This window comes from Acanthochromis polyacanthus, chromosome 22, assembly GCF_021347895.1.
Source record: "Acanthochromis polyacanthus isolate Apoly-LR-REF ecotype Palm Island chromosome 22, KAUST_Apoly_ChrSc, whole genome shotgun sequence".
Taxonomy (NCBI): domain Eukaryota; kingdom Metazoa; phylum Chordata; class Actinopteri; family Pomacentridae; genus Acanthochromis; species Acanthochromis polyacanthus.
The window spans coordinates 29084968-29111908 of NC_067134.1; the positions used below are offsets into that span (position 1 = coordinate 29084968).

The 26941-nt window shown below is 39.8% G+C and overlaps 3 protein-coding genes across 5 annotated transcripts in view; 1 reads left to right on the forward strand and 2 right to left on the reverse strand.

Annotated features, from left to right (window-relative positions):
* The window catches only part of LOC110957817 (calcitonin gene-related peptide type 1 receptor-like), a 26858-nt gene extending 18363 nt beyond the window's left edge, over nucleotides 1-8495 (reverse strand). For all 3 annotated transcript variants that reach the window (XM_022204022.2, XM_051943371.1, XM_022204021.2), the window contains exons 1-3: nucleotides 4682-8495; nucleotides 1271-1346; nucleotides 590-710 (exon numbers count right to left, since the gene is read on the reverse strand). In XM_022204022.2, the coding sequence (XP_022059714.2) occupies nucleotides 590-710; nucleotides 1271-1339 (190 nt within the window). In that variant the 5' untranslated portion in view covers nucleotides 1340-1346; nucleotides 4682-8495. The remainder of the gene's footprint in view (nucleotides 1-589; nucleotides 711-1270; nucleotides 1347-4681) is intronic.
* Nucleotides 6058-12327, forward strand: zswim2 (zinc finger, SWIM-type containing 2). The gene is given in 9 exon segments (XM_051942365.1): nucleotides 6058-6141; nucleotides 6842-6992; nucleotides 7641-7858; nucleotides 8381-8584; nucleotides 8586-8631; nucleotides 9440-9523; nucleotides 9838-9914; nucleotides 10647-10815; nucleotides 11566-12327. Coding segments are annotated over 8 exon segments (1206 nt in total). The 5' UTR covers nucleotides 6058-6141; nucleotide 6842; the 3' UTR covers nucleotides 11824-12327.
* Nucleotides 12328-13164: 837 nt separating this feature from the next.
* On the reverse strand, nucleotides 13165-25651 carry fam171b (family with sequence similarity 171 member B). Its single transcript, XM_051943351.1, has 8 exons — nucleotides 25324-25651; nucleotides 23418-23651; nucleotides 21503-21595; nucleotides 21244-21402; nucleotides 20622-20792; nucleotides 20424-20540; nucleotides 20230-20353; nucleotides 13165-19036 (listed from the first exon to the last, which is right to left on the reverse strand). Exons 1-8 carry the CDS (start codon nucleotides 25532-25534, stop codon nucleotides 17746-17748), a joined length of 2400 nt encoding a protein of 799 aa, XP_051799311.1. The 5' UTR covers nucleotides 25535-25651; the 3' UTR covers nucleotides 13165-17745.
* Between the last annotated feature and the right edge of the window lie 1290 nt (nucleotides 25652-26941).

Below are 26941 nucleotides of genomic sequence, written 5' to 3' on the forward strand. Positions count from 1 at the left end.
TATTAAAAAATTGGACATTTCCTATTATTTAATTGTGTATTTATAGCCTGAACATATAGTGCCTTCATAAAAAAACATGAGTTTTTTTCTAGTATTTATTGGAAAATTATAATAAAGCATAAATTCTAATATTTAATATGAACCTATAGTGAAAAATTGGCCATTTTCTGTTATTTAATTGTAGATTTAAAGTCTAAAAAAATAGGCTGCAAAATTTAATGTAATAGTAAATGTTCTGGCAGTTTATTACAAAAACTTTGTCCTACATTTAAAAAAACCTGTTAATTCACATTTTACCCACAGGGGACAAACAACTACTATTCTGTGATTAAAAACAGATTTTTTTTGTCATAAAAAACTTAAATTTTAAGTTTCTGCTTCATCATGTGAAAAATATTGACCTCAAATAAATCATTTGTTTTCTCTTAACTTCTCACATAACAGAAACAAAGTTGTGACAAGAATTACATTAAATAATAAAATGCTTTTCCAAAATGTAAATACACAGAAATTCACCCGTTAATGACATTTTTATGGACGTTTTCCATTTAAATCTACAGACATATGTGTAATTCTCAGATCATCTCACCGCTGGATTTGGTTTTGCGGTGGGATTCCTTCGTGATTCTCTGGAAACATTCAAACTGTGCTGAATATATTTGGTTCAGATGCTCCTTGTTGTTGTCCTCTGGAGTCGATGCAACCGAATCCTGAAATGATGGAAAACCACAAATTTGAGACAAACTCAGGAAGGTCCAACAAACTGGAAACTAAAGCAGATAAAACACTGAGAACGGGAAATTTTAGTGCATTTTTAGCACATCTGTGATAAATGTGGTCTTATTCACATTATGAACTTAGTGTATTAGTCACAGAAGAAAGTGTATTTGTCTTTTGTTGCTCTGACTGAACCAAAATACTAGATAAGTTGGATTAAAATGTAGATACTTAGCAAGACACATCAACAGGTTGCAGAGAGTAGGATCCATGAGTTACACAAAGAAACCAAAGTGATGAACATTTAGAGTTAAATAAAAACCAGATGGCTCTCTAAGCTGTGAATCTCAGTGATAAATCTGTTAAATCAACTCTAGAAACAACTTTTAAACTTCCTTCTCCATGAATTAGGAAGTTAAATGCAGCTTTACACACATTTTTAATCCTTTAAAATTCCTTTGATGAAACCAAAGTGGACACAGAAGCCACAAAAAAAACAGATTTTTCCTGAATTTCTATCATCGAGGCTGAACAGCTGGAACAGAGCAGATACCTTGTAGAAACAGCAGAGGAGCAGCAGAAAGACGACACGGTTCAGATCCATTGCTGCTCCGAGCTTCATGTGTTTTCTGAAGAAAGAAAATCAACAATTAGTCTGTTTCTGCACAGAAAAACCTGAAACAAAGGAAGCAGACGCTCGTGGGAGTTAGAACAGTAAAATATGTGTTAAATGTCAAACGGTTCAGAGCTGCATCACCTCTGTGTATTTACATGATTTCTAAGTTCCACAGTAAAGTGTTTTCTTTTTAAATTTACTCTATTAAACATACAGGCTATACAGCAGGACGTCGGTGATTTACTGAAGTTTAGATCTTTGGATTTTTTTCACTTTTTGTCCACCTTTATTTCTTCTGACTCAATCCTCCTCAACACACCTCAGATCTGCACAGATGTTCTCCTGCCATTCTTTATACCAGGAGAGTCAAACTCCTCTCAGTTCAGGTTCTACATTCAGTCCAGTTTGATCTCCAGTGACCAGTAAAATCCCAGCATAATAACCGATAAATAACTCCCAGAGGTTCCTTTGTTTTAGTGCAGAAATGTTCACATTTAAGAAATTATCTTTTTACTAAACATCATGAACAACCTGAAATTTATGAAGAAAAATAAGTTCAGTTTCATCCACATTCATCCTCAGTTTATCATTTCCACATCACAACTTCCAGATCACAGAGTGTCTACAAAGGAACACAACATTTAGTCACCTGGAGCTGAACCATGGAGGATTTACTGGAGGATCACAACCACGAGAAAACAACAAAAACAAGACAAAATATTACAACAATGAGACACAAATTAACAAAAGAACACTGAACAGTGTAGTATTTTCCTTTCTAATCATTTTATAAACTCGCTCATGCAGTTAGACTGATTAGAAATCTCAGGTTCATTTAGTTTCTATGTCAGGGTCTGAATTTTCAGTTAAGTGTTTGTTTTTGATTGTTAATGAGAGGAAATACTGACCTTTAAACGCTAAACTGTTAAATGATCTGACATTAAAGTAATATTTGTCAGCGATGGACTCACTTCTGACTAAAACCATCATTACCGTCACACTTGATGTTATTTTTTGTTTCGTTGGAAGTTATTTTAAAATTTCAACGCTGTCACAAATAGTTTCCCCAGAGCTCGATAATAAAACTGTTTCCTGATCTGATCCAGCAGACGGCAGGCGGTGCTGACAGGAGATGGACTCCAACTCCAGTTCACGAGTTCAGCAGCGTCCAGAGAATCGGTTTTCAGGGAAGCTTTTAGGTTTCTGCTGCCGTCTTTAGTGTTGTTTAGTTCTTTCTGTTTGTCATCGACGCCTCCAGAGCAGCTTCTAATCGGGCAGATCTTCCCTTTTTCTGGACGTGAGGTTGCAGATTTGGCCTTTTGCTTCCTCTGTTCCCCACAGCTTCCTTCCTGCATGCTTATTCTGCACGCTGAGCCGGTTTAACCAAAAGACGGTGATACTTGTACAGTAGAGCCGTTCTGTACTCATGGCTTCATGTGCACATTAAGATTTTGGACAAACAATCAAACTCCGAATAATCAACCAGATCTTTTATCTCCATCCACATTGTGACATCACGTCCTGCTTGGACACAAGAGGCAACAACAGTGGAAACTCTGACCGATCCGATTGTAACGGAGGTGAAATGTGATCTTACACTTGATCTGTCGCTCTGTCTGTCATGGAGTAGCTGCTCAGTGAATAAAATCATTTAATTTAGATCAAAATAAATGCATCTTATGCCATTTTAAGCTCTGAAAAGTTCTCCTGCTGCCTCTAAAATAGGACTAAACTGCTCTTTTGCAGATTATTTAGTTTGAAGTTTAGTTAGGAACGTGTTAAGCTTCGAAGTAACCCTTCATCTGGCAAATGGTCATATTTGGTAATTTCAGCCAATCAGTGAAGATCACTCTGTGACATCACACTACATTGTGGTATCTGACCAATCAGCAGAGGCCTTTAACGGGTCAAACTTTCTCTTTTCTCCAAAGTTGTAAAAAGACAGACATGCAGCTCGATTCTCTTCCATATTCGCGGTTTGAAACGTCCAAACTAACCCTGGTTAGTCGACCAAACTGACACATTTTACTGCTGAGTCGTGCTAACAGATGATAAATACATCTATAGGAATTGTTTTTGTTCCACTAATGGGCAGGAACCATCTACGGTGACTTCACTGACCTTGAATTTCAACATAAAAGTTAGAATTTTAGAAAAATGTCACAAAAATAAAGTCTTCTGTCCCCAAGAACATTCTAGAGGGTTGAACACATTTCAAATCTGAGTCATTTTGGACACATTTTAGTCATTTTTGGAACTCTTCTAAGCCATCCTAGATGTTTATCTCATTCTGGACAGATTGTGAGCAGGAAAAGAGGATTTTTTTTGGCAAGTTCTGGACAAATTTCTAATAATTTTGGTCAAATGTGGAGATTTAATAAAGATTTCTGTATGATTGCCAGATAGCGGCAAGGCGTCACTGTAACCATGGCAACCAGTGAACACTACATCAGCTGATTGTGATCCTACTACAAATCCACCTCTGAGGACTTATCAGGACTTATCCATCAGAAATGATCCAAGGAACAGCTGGTTAAACTGTGGGGGGGTTTCTGAGCCGCCCGCTACATGTTTAGGTCACGTGATCCGCTATCCGTACATAACGTGCACACGCCTGTACTCAGAGCAAGGTCATTGTGTTTGTGGGTACATCTATATTAATATGAACACATTCTATGGTGCCCAGATTACCGGCACAAAATTTTAAAAGATTTCCGCCGTGGGAGATGATCCAGTGACTGAGCAGCGTTGGAGGACTGAGCTCTGAGGGCTTTTCTAGTTGTAGTTCTGTTACACACTAAGAGTCTTGTGAAATGACTAGTATTATGTTGAAAGTGTGTAGGTCTGTTCAGTTTAAGACTGTTTAACAACTTGAAGATTAGAATAAAACTATAAAAGTTAAATGATCTCATGTTATCCTGCAGCACAGATCGACTAACTTTATTAATTTCTATCTGCTGGGAATTTAAGGACTCTTTGGCTGTTTTTTTTTTTAGATTCAAATAATCTTAAATGGACCCAAAAAAACACACCATATGTTATACTGAGACTCCTATTATGACATCCTCATCTGTGTCTGAACATTTAGATTTACACATTTCTCCATGAAAAGTGTCTTTTATTATAAATCTTTTTTTTTTTTACCACCATGTTGTGTTCAAATAGTTTCCACTAAAATAATTTATTTAGCTCCAAAGTGAAATCAGCGGTCACTGTTTAATACACAATTAGCAGAAAGTTTGTTAGATTTATTGGAAAATAAACTTATTTTCCTTGAATAATACCCACATTTTCACTTGTAGTTTTCTTTTTCTGCTGTTTATGTTTTCTTAAATAAAAGGATCTTACCTTTGCACAAGGAGGAAAAATAAAAGCCAGAGTTGAGAGTAATCCTTCCCTCTGAGAGTTTTACCTTCTCTGGAAAAGCAAAACAATGAAACCCTGTATTTTTTTAATTCTCTAGGAGCTGCTGTTCACTGTGGCAGCCGAGGCGACTCTGAGCCGAACCTTCCTGATAAGAACTGACCGGAGCTGAAGATGACATCACCTCCAGAGAGACGTCCCTCAGAGCGTTAGGAAGCTTTAATCACTGAGAACCAGCAGATTTTAACAGATTATACAAGGAAGATCACATTTAGGTGGTGAGTTTTGTCAGTCATCATCAACTTCAGAGTGGTAAAAGGTTCCACACAGAGTGGAACCTTTTACTGTCCACTTTTATGGTGTTTTTTTTCCTGTTCTAGTCCTGAATGCTGCTTCATATGTGTGATATTCAACAACACCACCAACTTACAGAGCAGAAAAAACACTAATTATCCTGTTAAGTTACAATATGATACAAGAACACCTTTTAAAACAAGTAACAAACTACACAAAATAAGGATGATCAGAAGAAAACAACAGCAGATAAAGTTAAAGCTAAAAGGCTAAAATTCAAAGCAGTTATAGCAATAAAAATTTAAGTTATATCAAGTCACTGCTTTTTTATATTTATATCATGATAATATTCATTTTAATCAGAAAATGGACCAATCAGCAAGAGAACTTCTATTTCTTAGCAACGGCTCCCTCTGCAGGTGAAAATCTCCTTAGCAACAGTCTCCGTGTTACCATGGCTACGGTGCACAATGACTACTGATTTTGTTGACAAAGATAGGATTGTTGATTTGAACTATTTACACAATTTGTAATAAAAAATATAACAGAAACCTGAATTTAGGTTGTACTATTGTGAAAACTCACTGTCATTACTGTAACTAAATCTGTGTTTAGACATGAATATATTTGCATATTTGTACAGGTTTGTACACATTTATACATGTTTTACAGGTTTATTTACCTACCAAGACATGTATTTAGATATGTTTATACACATCTACATATATTTATGTCCAAATGCATGCAAACATACATAATTATGCATGTTCATACACATAAACACATATTTATATATATAAATATACACATATATGTTTATTTATACACCTAAAAACACAAACATATAAATGTGTTTGCATGACTGTAAACATATATAAATATATTTGTTTATACACCTATATACAGATCTATCTATGTTTACAATAATGCATTTATACACATTCAAACACATATTTTCTGTATTTTCCTCGTTTTACATTGCACTTAAATTAGTGAATCAGGAGGCTTCTATTCCTTACATCCTTAGCAACGGCGCCCTCTGCAGGTCAATCCCTCCTTAGCAACGGTTACCATGGCCACAGTATCCCACACAGTAAAGGCTGCTTCCGGTGACAGAGACAGGTAGATGCTGTGTGTTCACACCTGAGCAGGTGAGTTTATTTACCGTACAGGTGAGATTCCAGCAGCGGGTCGATGCTAACGGCTGCTGCTAATGTAGCCTGGTTGATGCTAAGCTAGCGGCTAGCTGCGGTTTCAAGCTAACGGTCGTTTTTGCGGTGTTAAAACGGAAAACTGGAGACTACAGGGAAGCAGAAGAGAGAATTTAAAGTTGAGATATACTTGTTATTATCGGGAAGAGTAAAATTCTGCTTTAAATTATTCACAGCCGTCGTAGAAGCAAACTAGCTACGAGCTCCAACTAGCTTTTGTTGTTTAGCTGTTAGCTAAGTACAAGGAGCAGCTAGAAGCTAGAGGAACTGATGTGATTAAAATAGTCATTCTATTTACTTTCTTCTCTCTAAGTTAATATCGCAGTGAGTGCAGGCAGCTATAGCAGTGTTTCTATTTATCTGATATATGGTTATTTACATTAATAAAATTATTATTTAGTTTAATTAAATATAAAGATGTACAGGAATATTTGAAAACCTCTTTTAGCCCCGAGCTGCAGTGAAGCTGGTATAGTTTATAGATTAATAATGCTCATCTGAATTAATACTAAGGTAATTTAACAGTAATTTTGCTGTGATTTGAGATGTAAATTGTTTGTTTTAGGGTTTTATGTTGTCTACGTTTCTCCTACAACTCCTCAGTTGTCTTTGGGGATCAGTGAAGTTCTCTTTCTGTCAGGATGTTGAGGAGAACCGTCTGGAGGAACACAGTCAGTGATGCAGTGAGTCTGCATCAGGACGAAGCTCTCAGCACCACCATGTTCCTCCTAAAGTCCTACGGGCCGACAGGATTCCTGCTCAGAGAGGAAGGAGAGGCCAGGAGCTTTAAGGTGAATCCTTCTGCATGTTGCTTTCTAATGAGTGACCAAAGGAGGCGTCACTCTGTTGTAAAGCAGAGAGCATTGTGGGGGTTCAGCTGGTGAAGGAACACCATGACAAAGACTTCTGCGCTGATTAATGTCCTCCAGCAAGAACTTACAAATTTACATTTCTTCTGTTTCAATTGCAGACTGTTGAACAAAAGTTAGCATCATGAACAGGGTGGATGAAGTGTGTGTGATGAGGAGGACAAGTTGATGATTAACTGGTTATTGATTGTTCATGACTGTAATTTAAGAAAATAGTTTAAAATTGTAAATCTCATTCCTAGAAACCTCATTTTGGCCTGATCAGGGTTGAAGTACAGTAACTGGAGAAATGGTTTATGTTTTTCAGAAGAATTGCTGGGCCACATTGATTATTTTGAATGAGTGTGTGAGCTGTCTACAAATATTTACAGTATGCACGAAATAATTCTCACAAGAAGAACTGAGTGGTCAAAAAAAAAACCTCTTACGTCTACATTTTGCCATAGAGCAAAGGATTTTGTTGATACAGATGCCATAATACCAGTTTAAAAAAATGCTGTTTCTGTTTCACAGACACATCTGTGGAGTAAAGTTTGAAGTTAAATGAACTCTGTTCCAGACTCGTTTCAGCGTGGACTCATGGAGAGGCAGATCTTTGAGCTGCTTCACGGTTTACACCAAACAGAAGCCCAGCGGACAGAGTTTGAACCGTCTGCTGCCTCTGGGACCTCAAACTAATCGGACCGGGAGGAAGGAAGAGTTTACCGGAAAGCGATTAACGCCCAGGATGTGTGTCCGATCTGCCAGGAGGATCTTCTGGAGAGAAAACAGCCCGTCTCCTACTGCAGGTGAGTGGTGACAGGCTGAGGACGACGGTTCAGACTCACCGCTGACGGGAATGTTGCAGTGATCGGTGGAAAACAAGCTGCACAAAAGGCCACCTGATGTAAGATCACTGATATATCATAGGATTAAACCAATTACAGCTTTACTGAGGTGGTTTGGAAGTGCAGTGTCTCCATGTGGTTAAAGATGTGAATTTGGACCCATGTGATGGATGCAACCCACAATATGATGCTTCTGACTATAATTTATCACTTGAATTGAATTATCCTAAGACTTTTTCATGTGTTTTTAGAAGATGTTGTAATGATCTAACCACAAAAATGTTCCAAGTTGAAGGATTGTTGTATATATTGTTGGGGGTAATCGTCGCTGATGTGTTTAAAGACCTTTATAAATGAGGGAAAATGGAGCTTCTGTACCTGCTGTCACCAAAACCCACCTCTGGATTTTTATTCAAACACATATATCTGAAGTAGATGCTGTCAGATGTTCTTCTGTCTCCCATGCTCTCCTCACGTCTCCAGGTTCGGCTGTGGGAACAACGTCCACATCTCCTGCATGAAGGTCTGGGCAGAACACCAGAAGCGGAACCAGGACCAGACGGTGAAGTGTCCTCTGTACAGGGAGGACTTTAGCTCTCTGAAGTTACTCCAGGAGCAGCTGAAAAACGCAGCCAAGCTCTTCACGACGGCCGCTGAAAGACAGAAAGCAGACAGTCACCTGGGAGTGGTGTCACAGCTGCAGAATCTGCCCGGTAACTGGAAAATGTTTCCAGTAAGATTCACACACTCAAGCATCCTTCTAGAGCTGTCTGAAATGATTTGTTAGAATAAACACTGACATGATGCTGTTCTCGTCTTCATCACGTCCTCTGAATGAAGCTGCATTTATCCCTTAGAGACGTAAGTGGGGGGGGGGGGGGGGGGGGATATCTTTAGAATGGAAAGTTTTTATCATTACATATTCCAGATATTCCTTAAAAAAATTGTTTTTAATATTATTCCATTTGCATTTTTAAGTTCCTTTTAAAGAGAACGTAATATTAGTATTACTACCCCCAGCTCTTTATCACTGATAAAATCACACTAGAGGTGATGGAAAGCAGCGACAGAAGGAGCAAAAGAGCAGAAAAATGTCCACAAAATGATGCTGACATTCTCCTGCTGCTGTTCTCTGTAATATTCTTCTTTTTCAAACATCAAAATGTCCAAAATCTGAGCTTAACACTACTTTAACCAGGACAGCAGATTTTAAACCATTTGCATAATTTTTCCTGTAAGTTGGAGAATAAAAAATAAAAATCATATCTACTGTAACAGCTCTGAGTCAGATTGAGTACATTGGAGTGTACAGCCATGGCCATAAGTTTGGACACAGCATGACTTATGCCTGTTTTGATGTCTATTACAGAACATAAGTGTATTGTAAGTGACAATTTTGTGATATTTTCTAAGATTCACAAGCGTCGTGGTACTTGTGTCCAAACTTATGGCCATGGCTGTATGTTCGAGTTTATTGTCTGTAAATGTATAAAATATTTGATTGATTTTGTGATCATCCTGTGGGGATTCATGTCTTCATTTTCCACCATCTGCAGGTATTTCTATCTGTGTGAGGACTGTGCAGAGAAGCGCTGCCAGCCACAGCATCCGTTGGCTTCACGGACTGTAAGCTCATTTTAATTAAATACTCAACATATATTCATCCTGTAAATCATTACTTCAGCCGTTTCTCCCGTTTGCATCGACCTCAAGCTGCTTATAGAATATTTTATTGTAAATGCAGAATATAAACGTAAAAGCAAATTTACTGCTTTTTGTTTATCTCCAGTCGAAGTATTGATAATACTGCTGGTGAACATTTGTTAATCTTACAAGTGTGACGTCAGATAAGTTTCTCTGTTCACTTCTGATGGAACATGATTTTAATGACTGAATGAATAAGATGAAGAGATGAACAGCTGTGAGCTCCAACAGAACAGAAGAGCGAAGTGGATCCTGGTGAGGAGGAGCTGAGTGGAGAAGCGACGGCAGCGAGCTCTGAGCCAGAAGATGACAGGTCAGATATGAATCCATCCACCTGTGATCCTGAAGCTAAATGAACTTTATTCTGTCAGTGAAGGGGGCGACTCCACCTTTAACCACCTGAAGCACAGCAGCAGATTTAAAAGCCAGCAAAGCTTTAAAAAAAATCACAGAAACAACAGCATTTATCAAAGCAATAAACACAAAGGTTCTTCTGGATTCTTCATTTTCTGTTGGTCTGTTGAACTAATTTTTAGATTTTTTTTTCCAACTGGTTGCAAAAAAAAGGAAAGCATAATTAGCATTTTGAAGATAAACCTAAAGACATACAGGTTTTCTTAATACTGCTCATATTTCATCTTTATTTTATTTTAGAAATTGATCCAACCAGTTGCCGTCCTCTTTTGTCTGTTTTCCTATTTTATGCTATTTAATTTAATTACTAATTGATTCTAAAAGGTTTGTGTTGTCCAGGTGTTTGCTGCCTGTCTGATAATTTGCAGCACTTTTGTCAGCTCAGGTTAAGTTATTTATTTTATTATTTATTCACTAAGTGAATAAATTTAATTTGATTTGCAGCTTCAGCATTACTTAAATCTGAGCCCAAAAATCCTAAAATCATTCAGAGAGTAAGACCCCAGCTCTGAGGTGAACAGGTGGAACGTAAACCTTCATTCTCTCTGCTCTGTCTCATTTTCAGACATTGACTTTAGCTTAGTGATATTTCAGAGAACATGTTTTCAAACGTCCCTCCTCCGGTCCTCAGCGTCGTCCTGCTGGCTGCAGACCCGTTACCAGACGTTGTGTTGAAGTGTTTGCCAGCGGTCCGGCTCAGATCAGGGTCTCGGCTCCTGGATGAAGGTCAGCAGTGTCGGATCGGTCTGCAGAGTTTCATCCTGGGTCAGCATGTCCAAACTCTGCCCTGCCGTCACCAGGTAGGACTTTACAGAACATGTGGTCACACGTTGTTACGTCAGTGTGTCATCGTGGTCGTTTTATTGGAGGTGTAAACTGTAAGCTGGCAGTGTGTGATTTTGACCAGACTGATTGTAGAAGACCGTCTGACAAACACAGGACTTAAAAACATCTGAATCCACTGATGTTTACGTGTCAAATCATCTTCAGAGAGTATGTCAGAACGTTAAAAGTTCTGCTCTCACATGTTCATTTATATACACCGGCGGGTTGTCCAGAGTTGATGCAGAGAGAGTCTTCTTCCTGAAGGGGCGTGTTGGTAGGAGTTTAGCTGTATTTGTATATGTATACACTTGAAGCACCTTTGCACTTACTACAGGTTTTTCCTTCTGTCTGAATTCTTGTTTATGTTGTACGTCGCTTTGGACAAAAGCGTCTGCTAAATGAAATTGTAGAATTGTATTTAAGGCTACAGACGTGGAACAGACTAAAACCAGGAGAGTTCCAGTCATGGAGAAATCTCTGTCTTTGTTTTTGAGCTGAATGATTGAAAGAAACATTCAATGAACCTCAATATTTAAATCAAATCCAACAGTCATCTCACTGAAGCATTATTTATTCTGAATTTGTGAACTACATCATGTTACTGATTATACACTCCAAAATCAAACCATTGATCTATAAATCATATTGATTAACATGAATGTCACTCAGAACTGTTTAGTCCTCTGTTCTGTTTCGCTCTTTTTCACTCCTCATGTGGACTTCAGTTCCACTCAGACTGTGTGGATCAGATCCTGCAGAAATCAAACTCCTGCCCCGTGGATGGATATGTCATTTATAATCCTTTAACCTGGAGATCCAGTCAGAGGAAGGCCTCCTGCCTTTCCAGTGACTCTAAGAAACCAGAAAGCACCTTAAAGGACACTCAGAAACTAACAGACAGGTTTCTAGACTTGTGTGCTTCAGCAGCAGACTGTGAGTCAAACCAGACTGGCAGCTCTTCTTTTCACCGTCTGTCAGCGTGATGCAGAAGACGGAACATCTGGACACGTTTCCCAGAACACAAGAACTAAATGCACCGCTGAAGCAACAGAAGCTGGAGATCACATGAACCTTTTTGTTGGTTTCAGACAGGAACCAGACCACAGAGCTCCGGTAAACTTTCCTCCCAGACCAATTCGACCAGAACCGAAGAGGAGAGCAGTAAAAATACTGACAGACTCACTGCAGAGCTAACGATGACCGGAGTCTCAATCAGCAGACGTCCTCAGAGCAACACAGAGACTTGACGTATTTTTCATTTAAGGTTGTTTAAGGTTTTAGTGATGTTTCTGCAATGGTGAATTAAATTAATAAACATGCATGACGAGAAACTTAGCATTCATTACTTATGTATGTTAAAAATAACCACAAAGAAAAAGAGTTTCTTTTGATCTTATCTGCTTTAATCTATTTTTGTAGACCCACTGCTCAGAATTTTAATATGAACACGTCAGTTGTTCCATCTTAAATCATCAGAGGCCGACTAATCACACATCTGAAAGGAGCTGATGGAGCAAGTTGGACCACAAAACCTCAAATAATGCTAGATAGACACATTTTTAATATGACAAAGGATTTTTAAAATTGTTTTATATGAGCATATTTTTCATTTTGGCAGATTAAAGCAGCTGTAGACTCACATAAACTGGGCAACAAAACAATCTGTTTCCTGAGGACAATTAGCAGTGCCAGATATTCTTCATAAAAGGCGTTTTCTTCCAGACATTGTTTTGGGCTAATCTGTGGCAGCCTCCTAACTTATCCATTAGCATAGCCTTGAATTTGCTGGTTTGTGGTAATGGATGGTTTGTGTTTCTTGTCCAGTTTTTGTGAGTTGAGTCTCTGCTAGAGACAGAGGCTGCATCAGACCCAAAGCAGGGCATTTAACTGATCAATAATCAGTTAATTTAAATGGAAAAATGAATGTGCCACTGGATTAAAGGAAATCTCTCAGAGTTGATCCAGACTTGGTTTACTGTGTCTGCACTGGTGTCCCACAAGACATTGTCCTGGTGCCTCTTTTAAGGCTAAACCCCCACAATGTTCTCTGCTTACTTCTAAGGGTTTCTGCAGTAAAAAAATAACAAAAAACAAAGCGGTAGTGCAGATATTCTGCAGTAATTACAGTGCGATTTATCTGAGGTTTGGGAGGGGCACCCTGGGGTTTGTTCATGCAACCAAACTGCATTTAAGTCAAACTATTAAGACTTCAAGATATTTTCTTCTAGCTGTTGATGAAATGTCTGTCTTGGGTCCGTATCACTGTCAGTAAATCTCCCAGGGCGACGCAGTAGTGTGTAAATAAAAAGGCTCCTGAACAATGGTTGGTATCAAGTAAGTTTATTAATTTAGTGCACAAAAAGGCAAGACTAATAACATTACTATCATTACAGAGGTAAACACAAGTGGTGTCCATTTGGAAGGAACAAAAGCCCATGAGGTTGGATGGCTAAGACACACAAGGAGCACGCTGGAGAACACACTGAGATCAGTACAGATACATTCAGCAAGATCACTGGAAACAGGAGTGGCAGTGGGGTCGTTTAGCTCGTGGAGATTCACCAGCACAAAGTGTTCGCAGACGACTCCTCATGTCGCTGTTGAAGCTGGGATATATTGTGTTCTGAAGCTGGTGGCTAGCAGTGGAGAGGATTTCCATTTGTTAGCATACTGAAGGATTAAGTGCTCAGTTTGTCGCTACATTTAAATGACAAAGCTCAGGCTTTTTGTACACTCCCAGTCAAAGACACTTTGTCTTTAGGCTAACCTTAAAAGAATCACATCGACAGCACATCTTGTATGACTAAACCTCATCACTCAGCCGCTCTCAGACCTTTAAAACGAAAGAAAAACAGCACGAAAGAATTAAATCACTGTCACAGAACACATAAAATGCTGCTGTACTATATACATACAAAAGAACACGTATGGATGTACAGAATCAGACAAAATGTAACAGCAGGAGCGCTATGGAAGACTAAATATGGCAAAATCATTTTCAATTTGAATTCATCGGAAATATTGCTAGTTTAACCGCTTTCTGAGGTGACATTTTATCGTGGTTCATCAGTTTGCAGTGCTGTATCATTGTTGTTTTTGTAGTTTTTCCCCCACTGAAAATGTCTATGAATGCTGTGTTACAACGTAATTGCAAAGTATATGTACAATCTACAACCGAAATGAGAACAGCCCTGCACAAAGTCACTGAAATGTCAAATGATTTAAAATAGTAAAATCGGAAAGTTATCAATGTAAACCAGAGTTTCTGTGAAGTTCAGACTGTGAAGGACTCTTCGGAACATCAAACTCTCTGGATGGAAGAAATAAACCCTTGTTGCTCTTTGAGACTAAATGACAAGGTTGTTTTTTGCTAAAGAACATTAAAAGAAGCCTGGGAGCACATTCTGTGGTCAAGGTGAGACCACGATAAATTTGTTGGGCTCAGATGGAGTCCAGATGTTTGCTGTGAACCTGATCAGGACTACCACAGTGAATACGTAGTCCTGACAATGAAGAACAGTGATGGGGCTGCATGAGTTGAAATGCGCTGCTGTTCAAGTCATAAATAAAGCTGTTATTAAGAGGTGAAGGAATTCAGAATCATTTGACGTTCATGTGATGTTGCACAGGGATTGTATACTGTCTAATGTGCTTTAAATAACTTTGAACAAATCTGCCATATACGTTAGGAAAGGACTGAAATGAAAGGCAGACGTACATGTGACCTTATTGTCTGACATTTTACTAAGTAAAATACTTTAATGTTGAAGCATTTACAGCTATGCTAGCAGCTCTGTAAGGCTGTATACAGACACCGCTGTGCTTTGAGCTAAAGGCTAATGTCACCATGCTAATATGCTTACAATGACAGATCTAACATGCTAAACACTTGTATGTTTGCCGTGTTCCCCAATCTTATTCTAGCATGTTAGCATGCTAACAGACGCAAGTTAGCGCTAACCACGGATTATGGCTGAAGCTGATGGGAATGTCATTATTTCTGCAGGTCTTTAGTCAGCCAGGTCAAACTTTGACTTAATGATGTTACCAGATGAAAGGTTACGGGATCAACAAAGTTCTTACAGCTTATCCTGAGAGGAACGGGAATGTACTGGCACTGAGAAATTAACTCAAAACCACTAAATGGTCTGAGTATCACTGGATAATAATGAATACATTTGTAACTTTAAAAAATAACAAAAAAAAAACATATATTTGTTTGTTTGTTTCAAGTTGTTTTGGTTTTTTTTTGGAACGGATGTTCAACAGTGAGCTGACAGGAACTAGAAATCTAAATACTTCCAAAGGATATTCTATAAAACTGGAAGAAAATGATCTACATTAAGGTAACAAAGAGAGTGACATGGACAGACGGAGTGTCCAAGCATTCTGCCATTCTTCCCAAATAAGAAATGAAAAATTAATTTGGAATTTATTTTTTTTTTAAAGTTGTCTCACGTTTTATTTGGAAACAAACAAACAAAAAAAATATGATTTTGATTATGGTTTCCAAACAAAAAAGGGGAACTGCCAAAATATCGAGATACATTTTTAACTGTTTCCATTTATGAATTAAAATGATCCAATGATACCCAGATGTTAGAGGAAGTGGTCAGTGTCATTAGGATACACAAGTGTCTGTGCAAAATCAGTAAATATATATTTCTGTCTGGGCTAGTGAACAAAACATCTCACCAACAAGTAAGTACAAAGGCTTGGAGCTAAATATAACTATTCTGTGGACTATATGACCAAATCCCTTCCTCTGAATTGAAAAACCAGTTTAAAACCATATTTTTTGTTATATCTCTTTGTAAAAATCAGTAATCTATTGATTATAGCAGAACTATACAGCATGACCAGATCCCCACGTATCAAAAAAGAAAGCAGTAAAAATGCATGACACGGTCAACAAAAGGATTCAATCTTCTTAAACATTGTTGTCGTTGAATCCCATCAAACACATCGTGCCATGTTTTAGTGTCTGGTTTTGTGGCTTCAAACTGTATTTACTCTCAGTTTAGTGGACAACACTGAGTCTCCTCAAGACGAGACAGAAAAATGGAAAAACTCAGTCACATTGTAATCTAACAGCTATGACAATGTCAGCTCTACGTGTTCATACACACAAAGAAACATTCATTTTCATGCATTCAAAAACAACTGTAGGCTTAAAACCTTGAATATCAGGTGTGTACTTCAAAATGGCAGCTTAGCTTTACAATGTACATCAAGTCCATCAGAGTCCAGGGCTGGAGTCGGAAAGTTGACGCTAAATTGTTTAACTCACATTCAGATTAGTTGTCAACAAATCCCAGAGCCTCTTCTCTTTAAAGTGAAACAAGACCATGTAGTCACAACAAGATGTGAACACTGCAAATGGGGAAAGCTTCTTTGTCGTATTTAATTTACAGCAGGCATTTGTGGTGAGGATAAGTGCACTACACATAGTACCTGTATCTGTGTCCGTCCGTCCGTCCGTCCTGCTAACTCACCGGATTTTACTAATTATAGACAAATACTGTGCCTCTGTGTAGTCACATTTCATGAATACAGGCAGTAAGATGTAGAGCCCGACCGATATACAGTGGCGATAACGGCCAGCCAAGGATATATCGGTATCTGTTGTCTGATGGGAAGCTTTCTTTTATGGGACATAATACAGGTAAAGATGCTAGGGGTAGTTTTGAAATCATCATAGTGTTTTTGGAGAGCACCTCCAGCTCTGTTTAAAATGGCCTCCGTGCAGTCGGCAGCACATGTAGCTGAGCATTTGGTGGTGTGGAGCCGAGCGGTGTCCTTATTGCAAGTCGCCAACTAGTTGATTAACTTCCACCAGTTACACTATCAATGACCCCATTATGTTCCCTAACCCTAACTCTACGATATATATAAACATCAGTCAGTATCTCAGAATTTAGTGCATCTTCAGATTGGTATCGGCGCCAAACATCCAGTATCGGTCGGGCTCCAGTAAGAAGGCACCCTCTATAACGCCAGTATTGGGGACTGTGGGACATCGTGTTCACACAGACATTTGCTGTGAAGAATCTCGCTGGTGATCTTCAGATTCAGGAGAATGAGTGAACATATGGTGTCTAACAACAGCTACATGATGCTTCAACACAACACAGATCCTGCTTTGTTTCTTGAATTAGCTTATGCATTCTTTGGCAAAGTCGTACAATCACATAACTCAACAACAATGCCTGTGTGAACAGAAGTAGTTAAAACTAACTGGGTAATTCCATCTCAAATCATCAGAGGCCGTCTGCTTAACAATCTTTATATCAGGAATTCTAGATACTTATAAAGGTATCAGTGAAGGTTCAGATGGATGTAGGTTTTTTCTCACGTTGAAGTTTGAAGCTGTTTTAAGGACTATAATAAACGGTTTATATAATTTTATCCAAGATAAAAACCTGATATCTTCACTCTTATTTCTCATCATGTCATTTAGAATCTGCATAACTGGACGGGCAACTTCTGAGGAAATTATGTCACAGAAATGATTTAATATGTCAAGCTACAACTTTTTAGGGCTGGACCCGAATATTCGGTGGTTACGGTGGTATCCGAATATTAATTTTGAGATATGAATATTGGAAGCTTGTCTCCTCCCTTCGGGTGTTTCTTACCAAATATCTGAATACTTGTCACTAATTGGGGCCGAATATCTGGAGTCCAGAAATTACTATTCGGGCCAGCCCTACAATTTTTCCAATATCTCTATTAATATCTATATTTCATGCTTTAATAATTTCAGGCAAATTTATGATGACTGAGCAGAAACTGATCTAAACATCTGATGCTTTGAGATGGAGTGGCCGTACTGGAATCACTGAATAAACAGTTAATGTGATGTTTAAATTAAGCACAGATAATAAACCGCTCGTCTCTTTGCTCTAACTCCTCTTGGTCAGGGGTCGGCCTTCACGGACATGCTTGGCGCTCCTCTTTTCCGTCTTCCCCTTTTCCCTCACCTTCCTCAGGCGCCGTGGAGGCGGCGTCCCCCTGGACTCGCTGTCTTCCTGAGCGCTGGACGTATCCATCCCGTCCCGCTCTTCAGGAATGTTGGGAATAGCGCCGCTGCTCCCGTCTAAAATGTTCCTCAGGTACGGGTCCTCCGGCGTACAGGTGGCCGTGGTGCCGCTCTCGCTGCTGCTGAGGTCCTGCTCTTCGTACCGTCCTCGGCTGTGGTGCTGTAGCGAAGACGCCCTGATGGAAGGCCGCTCTGTCTCGCGGATGTTCTGCTGAGGCTCGTTCATGTCCACCCCCGAGTCCAGGCTGGTGTCGTTGCTGCTCGGCGGCCGGTGGCGGCTCTGCAGCTCGATGATGGAGTGTCGAACCTGGGCGGCCGGCTTCCCGTCTAAAGAGACGAACCAAGCCCTGGGGTGAGACTTCCCGCGAGTCAGCTCCAGCAGGGTGCGCTCTGAAATCCCCTGCAGCTCGCTGGGCACCCCGTGGCCTCCGCTGAAGGCCTCCATACCGGCCGCCTCGTTCAGAGTCCCGGGCACGGAGACGGAGGATTCCAGCAGGTTGCTGTAGCGTCCCCACACCCCGGCGTTGGGGCCCTGACCCTGGGGAGGCGTCTCCAGAGGCTGGGGGTCGTCCTGGCTGCCCTGCTGGGGGCTGCTGCCGCCCTGGGAGTGGTGGTGGTGGGGGCCTTTGGGTAGAGTCTGGGTGTAGCTGTCTTTGCTGGCAGGTTCTGAATGGGCATCGTACTCCACCCCGTTGCGGGGGAACGTGGCAGACTTGAGCTGCTCCTGAGCACCGAAAAGCTCCGGAGCCTGAATAATGGCCACCGGCTGGTTGTAGATGTGAACTAACTTGTCTTGAAAGAAGCTGTCGGCGTTCATGTTGGCCCGGTTCTGCTCCGACTTCTCCCTGAGCCGAGCCACCTCTTCACTGTTGATGTAGTGAGGTGGCGGCTGGGAGCCCTTCATCCGATCCGAGGCGATGTTCTCGTAAAGAGGGGCGGCAGTGAGGCTCCCCGGATCCTCCACGTAGATGTTGTAGTTGGCTTTGTGCCTCGGCGTGGATGAAGGTTCACACTGGACACTGCAGGAGGCCAGACTGTTGTCGCCTGATCGGAACAACAAACCCTCCTCCATGTGGGTGGACGTGGTTTGGTCTTTTTTCACCACCGTCAGTTTGGAAAACCGCGCTTGCCTCCTCCTGGGCTCCCGATGAGAACTTGTGTAGAAAAAAACATTTAAACAAAACCTCATGAGGACAGAAAGGACCGCTTTAAAGAGAGAAACCCAGACTGTAAATCTGCTGTCACTATGGCAACACTTGATAAACCACGAGGCTTAGGGTTAGGGTTGAGGCTTGAGTTGATTTGTCAGAGAAATTATTAGTGTGCTCCTCTGTCTGCTTTAACCCTCTAATCGCCAACAAGAATTAACAATTATCTTTAAAAAAATCCCCAAAATGACAATTTATCAGCCAGAAACTGTAAAAACAAGAAGAATTTTTCACTTTGACACAATCCTCATGAATCATCATTTATGACATGCAGTTTATTCAGAAAAATGAACCAAATCTGAGCCTAAAATCTTGATATTTCATAAAACTCGTTATTCTACGCATCTTTTGCAAAAATTGTGCAATAGAAAAAGTATTTTGTGAAAAACTAAAAATTCAGTGCTTCAGCTGAAATTAAACTATTTATTTATTTATGGCTAACTCAGCTCTGAAGACATAAAGATCAGAGAGTTCTTGCTTGAACTGCAGCCAGTGTTTACACACAGACCAGTATGGAAACAAACTAAAGATCTAAATAGTTTAATTTCTATCATATGTAGACTCACCATCTGTGAACATTTGGTTGATTCTAATTTGTTGTTTTTATATTTCTAAAATAAATATCATAGAAAGTTCATTTTAGATTTGTCCTTTTTTCTAATTTCTGTCATTTTAACGGTGTTATTCTCCACAGAAGACATTCCTGAATTATTGCTACCTCTGTACATGGTCGCTCTGTTTCCATAGAGGTGCAGGACTTTGTACTGAACTGTGACCAGAACAACAAACTGTTTGTAGTTTGAATGGTTAAAGACCACTTTAAAGTCTTTTTAGCTATTTGAGATAATCAAAAGGTCTAGACCTCTATCTACATTTTATTTTAGTCAAGTAAAGCTGTGTTTCAGAGAAACTTGCAGGGTTTGAATCCTTAACATTTTAATTGATTATCACTGTAGGGTCTTTAAAACTCAGTATTTATACTGAATATAAATTCAGTATAAATCTCTACTCTCTACTGGGAAACACTTTGAGCTTTTAAATGTAATTTAAATGTAATTTACTTTAAGGTGACTTGACTGAACTCTGAATGATGGTGCACCTTTAAATGCTGTTTACTGATATTTTCTGAGGCTTCTTACCCGCAGTGACACAGCAGCAAGGAAAGAAATCCGATCACGATAACCAGAGTTCCTCCCAGAATTCCCATCAGCAGGTAGGTGTGGTACGATAAGAAATCCAGAGAGCCGGCATGCCCGAGATAATCTGCAAGATAAAATGTGTCAGCAGACCTAGAACACGAACCAAACAACATTTTAATGAGTTCATGAGGTACCTCTAGATGAGGGCAGCGGGGCAGCGATCCAGGAGCCCAGATGTGAGGCGGTGTAAGTCCAGACCAGATCATCACCGACTGCTTTCACGATCCCCAGACCCTGGTTCTCCCAGGCACCTTCACACAGCACAGACACGACTGTTACCTGCTGCATCTGCTGGTGTTCCTGCTCTGCTCCTCTGTGCTGGTGTTTCTTACCTGTCTTCAGGTTGAAGGTCCAGGCTGGGACGGTGTCCGAGGCCCTCAGGTGTGTGCCGTGTCCCAGCGGGAGACTGATCTGGATCGGACCTCGGACCTGGAGCTGCTGGCCTCCGGAGTAGAGCAAGACACTGACGGCTGCCACCGCCTTCAGCTCGATGCTTCTGAACACTGCACAGGTCAGAAAGTTACGTTTTAGTCGTTAAATCTCCAGCAAAACATTTTTGAAACAGTCAGGCATCACGGATCTGCTCCCTCCTAATGCAGAATTTTTAGCTTCGTACAGAATGTGGTTCAAACAAGCAGCTCATATTTGAGGAATTTTAAAATGAAGCATGTAAAATAATTTAATTAGGCACGTATTTAATTAAAAGACTGTAGGAAAGTCAAATCATTTTTTGCAAATAGCTGATGTAAATTTGGTTTTTAATAGTTGTATAGATAATATACATTTCAAACACATCAAGTCTTCCCTCATGTACTATTTTTAAACCAACTGAAGCAGATCCCATTTAAATTTGATCTGTCCTAGTTTTAGCTTCAGTTAGGCATCATTCCTCTTTTTCTAAATACAGGAAGTAGATCTGCTGTGTTCTGGAATAAAAGTCTTCCTGGTGTTCACCTGATTTGTTGCTGATGATGCCCTGGGTGCAGTTGGTGCAGTCCTTGGCCAGGTGGCGCTGTGGCACCGTCAGGTAGGCCGTCACCGTGGAGACGTCGCTTTGATCAGAGATGGTCAGGAGGTTCTTGGGGAACTTAACTTTGGGTTGGGAGGAGCTGTCTGTGAAACAAGATGATCAGGATGAATCCGGAATACTTCAGTGGCTCTGATTCCATGGATTTAAACTCTTTTAATTCTTTTCCAACTTGTGTGAACTCACCAGGTAACTTCCTGGTGATGAGGACTGAGTCTTCAAACAGCCAGATGTTTCCCTGACTGTGAGGAAGCAACAGCAGCGTCACCGCAGAGAAAACTGCAGAAAGAGAAGCAAATGGTCACAATGAAACACAAACACTCACATTTTAATCCAGTTAGAACGACAAATGCAGAACAAAAAGACCCCAAATGTGACCAAAATGATCAATGTGTCCATATTTCCTCCAGAAATACAGTCTTTGGTTGACATTTCACCAACTTTTGAGGCTCTAACATCAGAAGAGTTTGTTGCTCTTTTGACAAAATGTTGATGTGGACTGATTGGTAGGAAACAAAAGCCGGTGTTTACGCAGGTTAATATATTATCTGTTATTAATGTATTATTATTATATGTGCAGAGTTCCAGCTGCTTCCATGTTGAAATAAAAATGAGGCTTATTTTGCCTTAAAGTGCCTCCACAGGTTTGTTTCTGAGGGTGAAAACAGAAACGATTCCAGGTGTGAAAACGTGAAAATCTGCCTAAATATTTTACAGAAATTACATTTTGGGTGCTGAAATCGGAGAATCGGAAATTGAAACTGAATCAGAGGCTTTGCAGCAGCGGCAGCATGTCCTGCTTTGTGTCTGTAGATCCACCAGCAGATGGCGCTGCTGTCTGCCTCCTGCTGCTGGGGTTTTAGGTTTTGGCTCAGCAGAACAAAAGGGAGGCGCCTCTGAAGGAGCAGGTCTCCATTCTGGTTATTATCCTCATCACACCTGCTCCATGTTCCCCTGGAGCTCCACCTCCTCCTGCCTCATTCAGCAGACAATAGAGAGGAGCCCCCCTATCCAGCAGCCCCTCCATCCTCCATCCTCCCCCTTCTGCATCCTGGACAAAGACAGGGACTCCCAACGCTGCTGCTGCTGCTCAGACAGTCATAGAAAGACTACAGCGTTCGGTTCCTCTCCAATAAACATAAACTGCTCCATCATGAACAAACCCAGAGACGAGCTGTTCTCAGACGCTTCATTCATCTATAATGACCATAAATAATGCAGTCACACGAGTGTGTGAGCAGACTGGGCTGACATTATTGTAATAAGTGGCTTTAAACGGCGTCACGGCCTTCAGGATCCTCCTTTAGTTTTACTGTAAACCCCAAAACCAGAGTTTAGGTTTGAAAGAGATGTTATTTATAAAATAAATCAACTAAATTCCAGCGTTTATCCCAGAGCGGAGCCATAAAAACAGAAAAAATCTGCAGATTTTCAACTTTCCAATGGTGCTTGAACTAACCATGTGTGACGTGCAGTTCTGTCTTAAGAAATGACCAAAGCTTAAAATAGCAATATTTAATAAAAATGTAAATGTCATTGTCTGGAAAATTCCCTAATTAGAAGGCCTTTTAATTTGTGCTTAAAAAAATGTGTGCTTTATTAAAGGAAACGATGTGCAGCAGAATAAACAACAGATCCATGCTTATTTGTAGTCTCAATTAAAACATAGGAATTTAAACTGGATTTGCTTTGAGTTTGTTTAAAAATGTTCATCAAAGGAAAACTTGACCCTCTGAACCCAAAATCCACCTTCAGGTAAGAAGATAGAAGAAGTGAATTGTTTTTGATGATCTGTGTCATTCTGAATGTATTATTCTGCACAGAAGACATTTCTGATATCATGCTTGTTCTGTTTCCTTTCTTTAGGACATAGAACTCTATATTGGAGAAAAAAATTAAGCCACAGTGAGTAAAAATGAGACAGGATGCTACATTAGTGCTCAGAATCCAGATGGTAAAAACGACCAGTTTTAAATAATCCAGAAGAGTTTAATGTGGATTTTATTTTATTTAGGTAAAGTTCTGTTGGGTTTTACTCCTTATTTAGGGTTAGTTATTTATCTTGGGTTCCCTGGGTGCTGGTTCTGGTTCTGGGACTTACTGGGCCTCTTGGCGGTGCTCCAGGGCAGCGGGTTCTGGACATAGCCCTCCATGTGGCCCAGCAGGGTCAGACAGAGGCCTGGACTGTAAACCACCCACAGCAGAACCTCCCCTCGAGGCCCGGTCTGGGCAGAACTCCTCAGGGTGTGGTTCAGGTAGACGTCCACGGTGGCACCGGGCAGCGGCTGGCGGGTCACCAGGTCTCTGACCAGAACCTTCAGGGCGAACTGGGCCTCTGTGGAGTCAGAACGTCAGTCATGAGTGTTTCTGCACGTGCTCAGTGCAGCTCCAGCTCGTCCTCGCTAACCTTTCCCTGAACATGAAAAAGTGATGAGGCGGCCGAACGCAGTGAGAATAAAAAATGCATCAAAACCAAACGACAGCAGCAGAAAGAGAGAAGCTCCACTGCAGCGTTTCTCCTCATCCAGCAGCTTCTCCAGGTTCGGCAGCCTCCGAAAAGTCTTTTAAAGACAAACACGATGTCTCTAGATTTGGAAAAAATATCAGATTTTTAGAACAAATGCTGCAATTTGGTGTGAAATCCTTTGAAGCTTCAGTTCAGTATTCACTTTTTAATAGATTTAAAAGCCATTATGGATCATAACTTATGAACTATTAAAGATAAAAGCAGCTTCAAATGGAGGCAGAATGGTTATCAGACCAGCTGTGATGTTACAGAAATAAAGTAATATTAAAAAATAGAGATGAGAAAATTATTATAACCTCAAACAGTTAAACCATAAAAAAAATTAGAATTGTAATTTTTTTTGTTAAACACTCAACTGTTATTTGACCATTTTCCCTGTTTCGTTCAATTACAGATAATAACGGGTAAAATCACTGAAAAAAAACAAATAAATTTACTTGTTAGCTGTAAATTTAATATACACATCAACAGTCTGTATTTTTACTAAATGTAATTTCTTATTTTACAACATTTGAGTGTAAAATTCCATTATTTTACAGTATTTAAATTAGGTACAGATATTTGCCATTATTTCTACGCTTTTTAAAAAAGTAATTTAATTTTTTTTTTGGCTTTAGTTGTTTTTTTACTGGTTGGTTTTATTTTACATGTAGAACAGCAAAATGTTTCAGTCGATGATCAAATAAGTAGAAATAGAAAATAAATTTAGATTTAAATTTCATATAGTTTTAAGCCTTTATCCTTTATTTTTTCTTTCATTTTACTTTTTAATGACATATTTTTAAATTATATATATCACAATTTAACAAATTCTAAATATAATGTTTGACTTAAATAAGTTACAAAAATGGTAAATAACTAGTATAATTAATAAATAATACCTTTAACTGTTATTTTACAGATTTTACCAGTTTTTGTTCAATCAGAGATGTTGTCTGTGAATAACATCCACAGTAATTCAGACTTTCACAATGTTTGAATGTGAGATTACAGTTGTTCTATATTTGACTGAATAAACTGGGAAATCTGTAGTTTATTTTTATTCAGTTAATTTTCTACAGGAGCAGCATCCAGGTTTCACACAACATGCAACCAGTGAAGTAAAGATTCAAACCTGCAGCTTTTCTGCTTTAATTATAGGAATATTTCAGTTCTGTTTAAACAGATGAACCCTGCAGCTCTGATATCTGGTCAAAGTTTCCTCCAGAACATCAATCCTTGCATCATTATTCATCCTGGTCCTGGTCCAGCTGGATCATCAGCAGTGTTTTATCTGCACATCTTTAGACTTTTATCTCTGCTCTGGTTCTCTCTGCTGCTGCTACTGCTGCTGTGTTTTCAGATTTACACCGTTGTACTGCGTGAATCGGAACCAGCAACCATGGAATAAAGAACTGAGTCCTTCTGGCTCCTCTAAAGCTCATTTCCATTTCCTCCAACAACAACAACAACCAGAACCTGGAGCCTCCTGTCTGTTTACCTGCGACCGGAGCCGACGGACCCAGCAGCCGCCCCGCCGCCCCGCCGTCGGTACCGGACGGTTCTCCCACCGCGCCTCTGAGGCCATTGTCCCCGGGCAGGCCGCCGCCCTCCTCCGCCGCTCTCACCGCCCCATACGGGCACCAGACCAGGAGCAGCGACGGCAGGAGGAGCAGCAGCGGCGGCGGCGGACGGCGATCAGCGGCGGGCATGACGAGACGGGCAGCAAAGACATAACGGACCGCAGCAAGAACCGGGTCCGGATCACCGAGGCCTCGTCTCCGCCATGGTTCCCGGTGATGCTGGTGAGACTGAAGGATGCTGGTGCTGAGGCTGGGCGGAGCGAAGATCGTTTCAGTAGTAGAGGAGTCACTGGGAGGGAAAAACCGAGAACCAAGACGCACAAAGAAAACAAAACATATAACCTGTTAGTTCATTAATAGAGATATAACGTATATCTCTGTTTAACTCGGATTATATCTCTGTTTAACTCAGTTTATATCACTAACTAATTTAGGTTAAATTACAAACCAAGTAATTCTCTTTGAGAACTTCCAGCCTTCTTGTGAAAAACATAAAATCCATCTTCCTGCAGGTCACGTTCACAATAAAACAGAATATAAATGAATCCAATTACAGCATTTTACTGGTTGTTTGAGCTCATAGTTCAGTGTATTTGTGTAGAACAATATTAATTAACAGAAATAAGTGTTAAATGAAAACAAAGTCACTGTGGTTGTGATTTCAGCGTCAGAGTGAGATGTCTTTCTGTGTTGACTATCTCTGATTCTACAGGAGGTGCTGTTACATCATCGGTCTGGTGGCCCTCTGTCGGCCAACGCCTCCATGACCCTGGTGTTTACTGGTTGTACTGGTTTCATCACCAGCAAGTCAACAACAACAACAACAATATAATAATAATAATAATAATATCTGTAATTTACCAAAATAATATTAAATATTGTTATATTCTTAATTCAAGTGGAGCTTTTTCACTCCAGCTGGTTCAGTTTTAATAAAGTTTTAGATGATGCTGAGCTGACTGGAAATCGGCAGTTAAATCTGATAAAAATCCCTGCAGTAAAGAAATGTAGAATACTTTAAAACAGCCAGAGTTGATGGACAATATTCGTCCAGCCTTTGTGGAAATCACAATTATTATTATTATTTTTTATAATTTCACGAGATATCAACTGTAATTTAACAAAACATTTTAGCAGGCATTTATTATCAGATTTAACTGCAGATTTCCAGTCAGCTCAGGATCCTCTAAAACTTTATTAAAACTGAACCAGCTGGAGTGAAAAAGCTCCACTTGTGGTTGAAACAGTAATTTGTAATTTAGAAAATGTCATAAATGGATTCATAATCCCAAATAACCCTCAACAACCACTAATCCAAATGTTATGCTAATTAATGTTAATTAAATATGTTCCAACTGATTTGCATGTATCTCAGTGTTTATTAATGGATTTGAATATATTATTGAGCAGTTCTGTTGAACTAAACCTGTATTTCTATATTTTACATTATCTGCATTTATAATTCAGTGTTTATTTATTGACGGAAGTCTTTTGTTGTCTTATCAACAACAAAAAAGATTACATTTACAGTTTCCA

Excerpts from the sequence above, each read along its gene's own strand:
- fam171b (XM_051943351.1), bottom strand. The coding sequence starts at position 25,534 with ATGCCCGCCGCTGATCGCCGTCCGCCGCCGCCGCTGCTGCTCCTCCTG. Across the intron at positions 23,652-25,323 it reads TCCGTCGGCTCCGGTCGCAG|AGGCCCAGTTCGCCCTGAAG; the intron begins GTAAACAGACAG and ends CTGACTCCACAG. Across the intron at positions 20,793-21,243 it reads CATCATCAGCAACAAATCAG|TGTTCAGAAGCATCGAGCTG; the intron begins GTGAACACCAGG and ends TGACCTGTGCAG.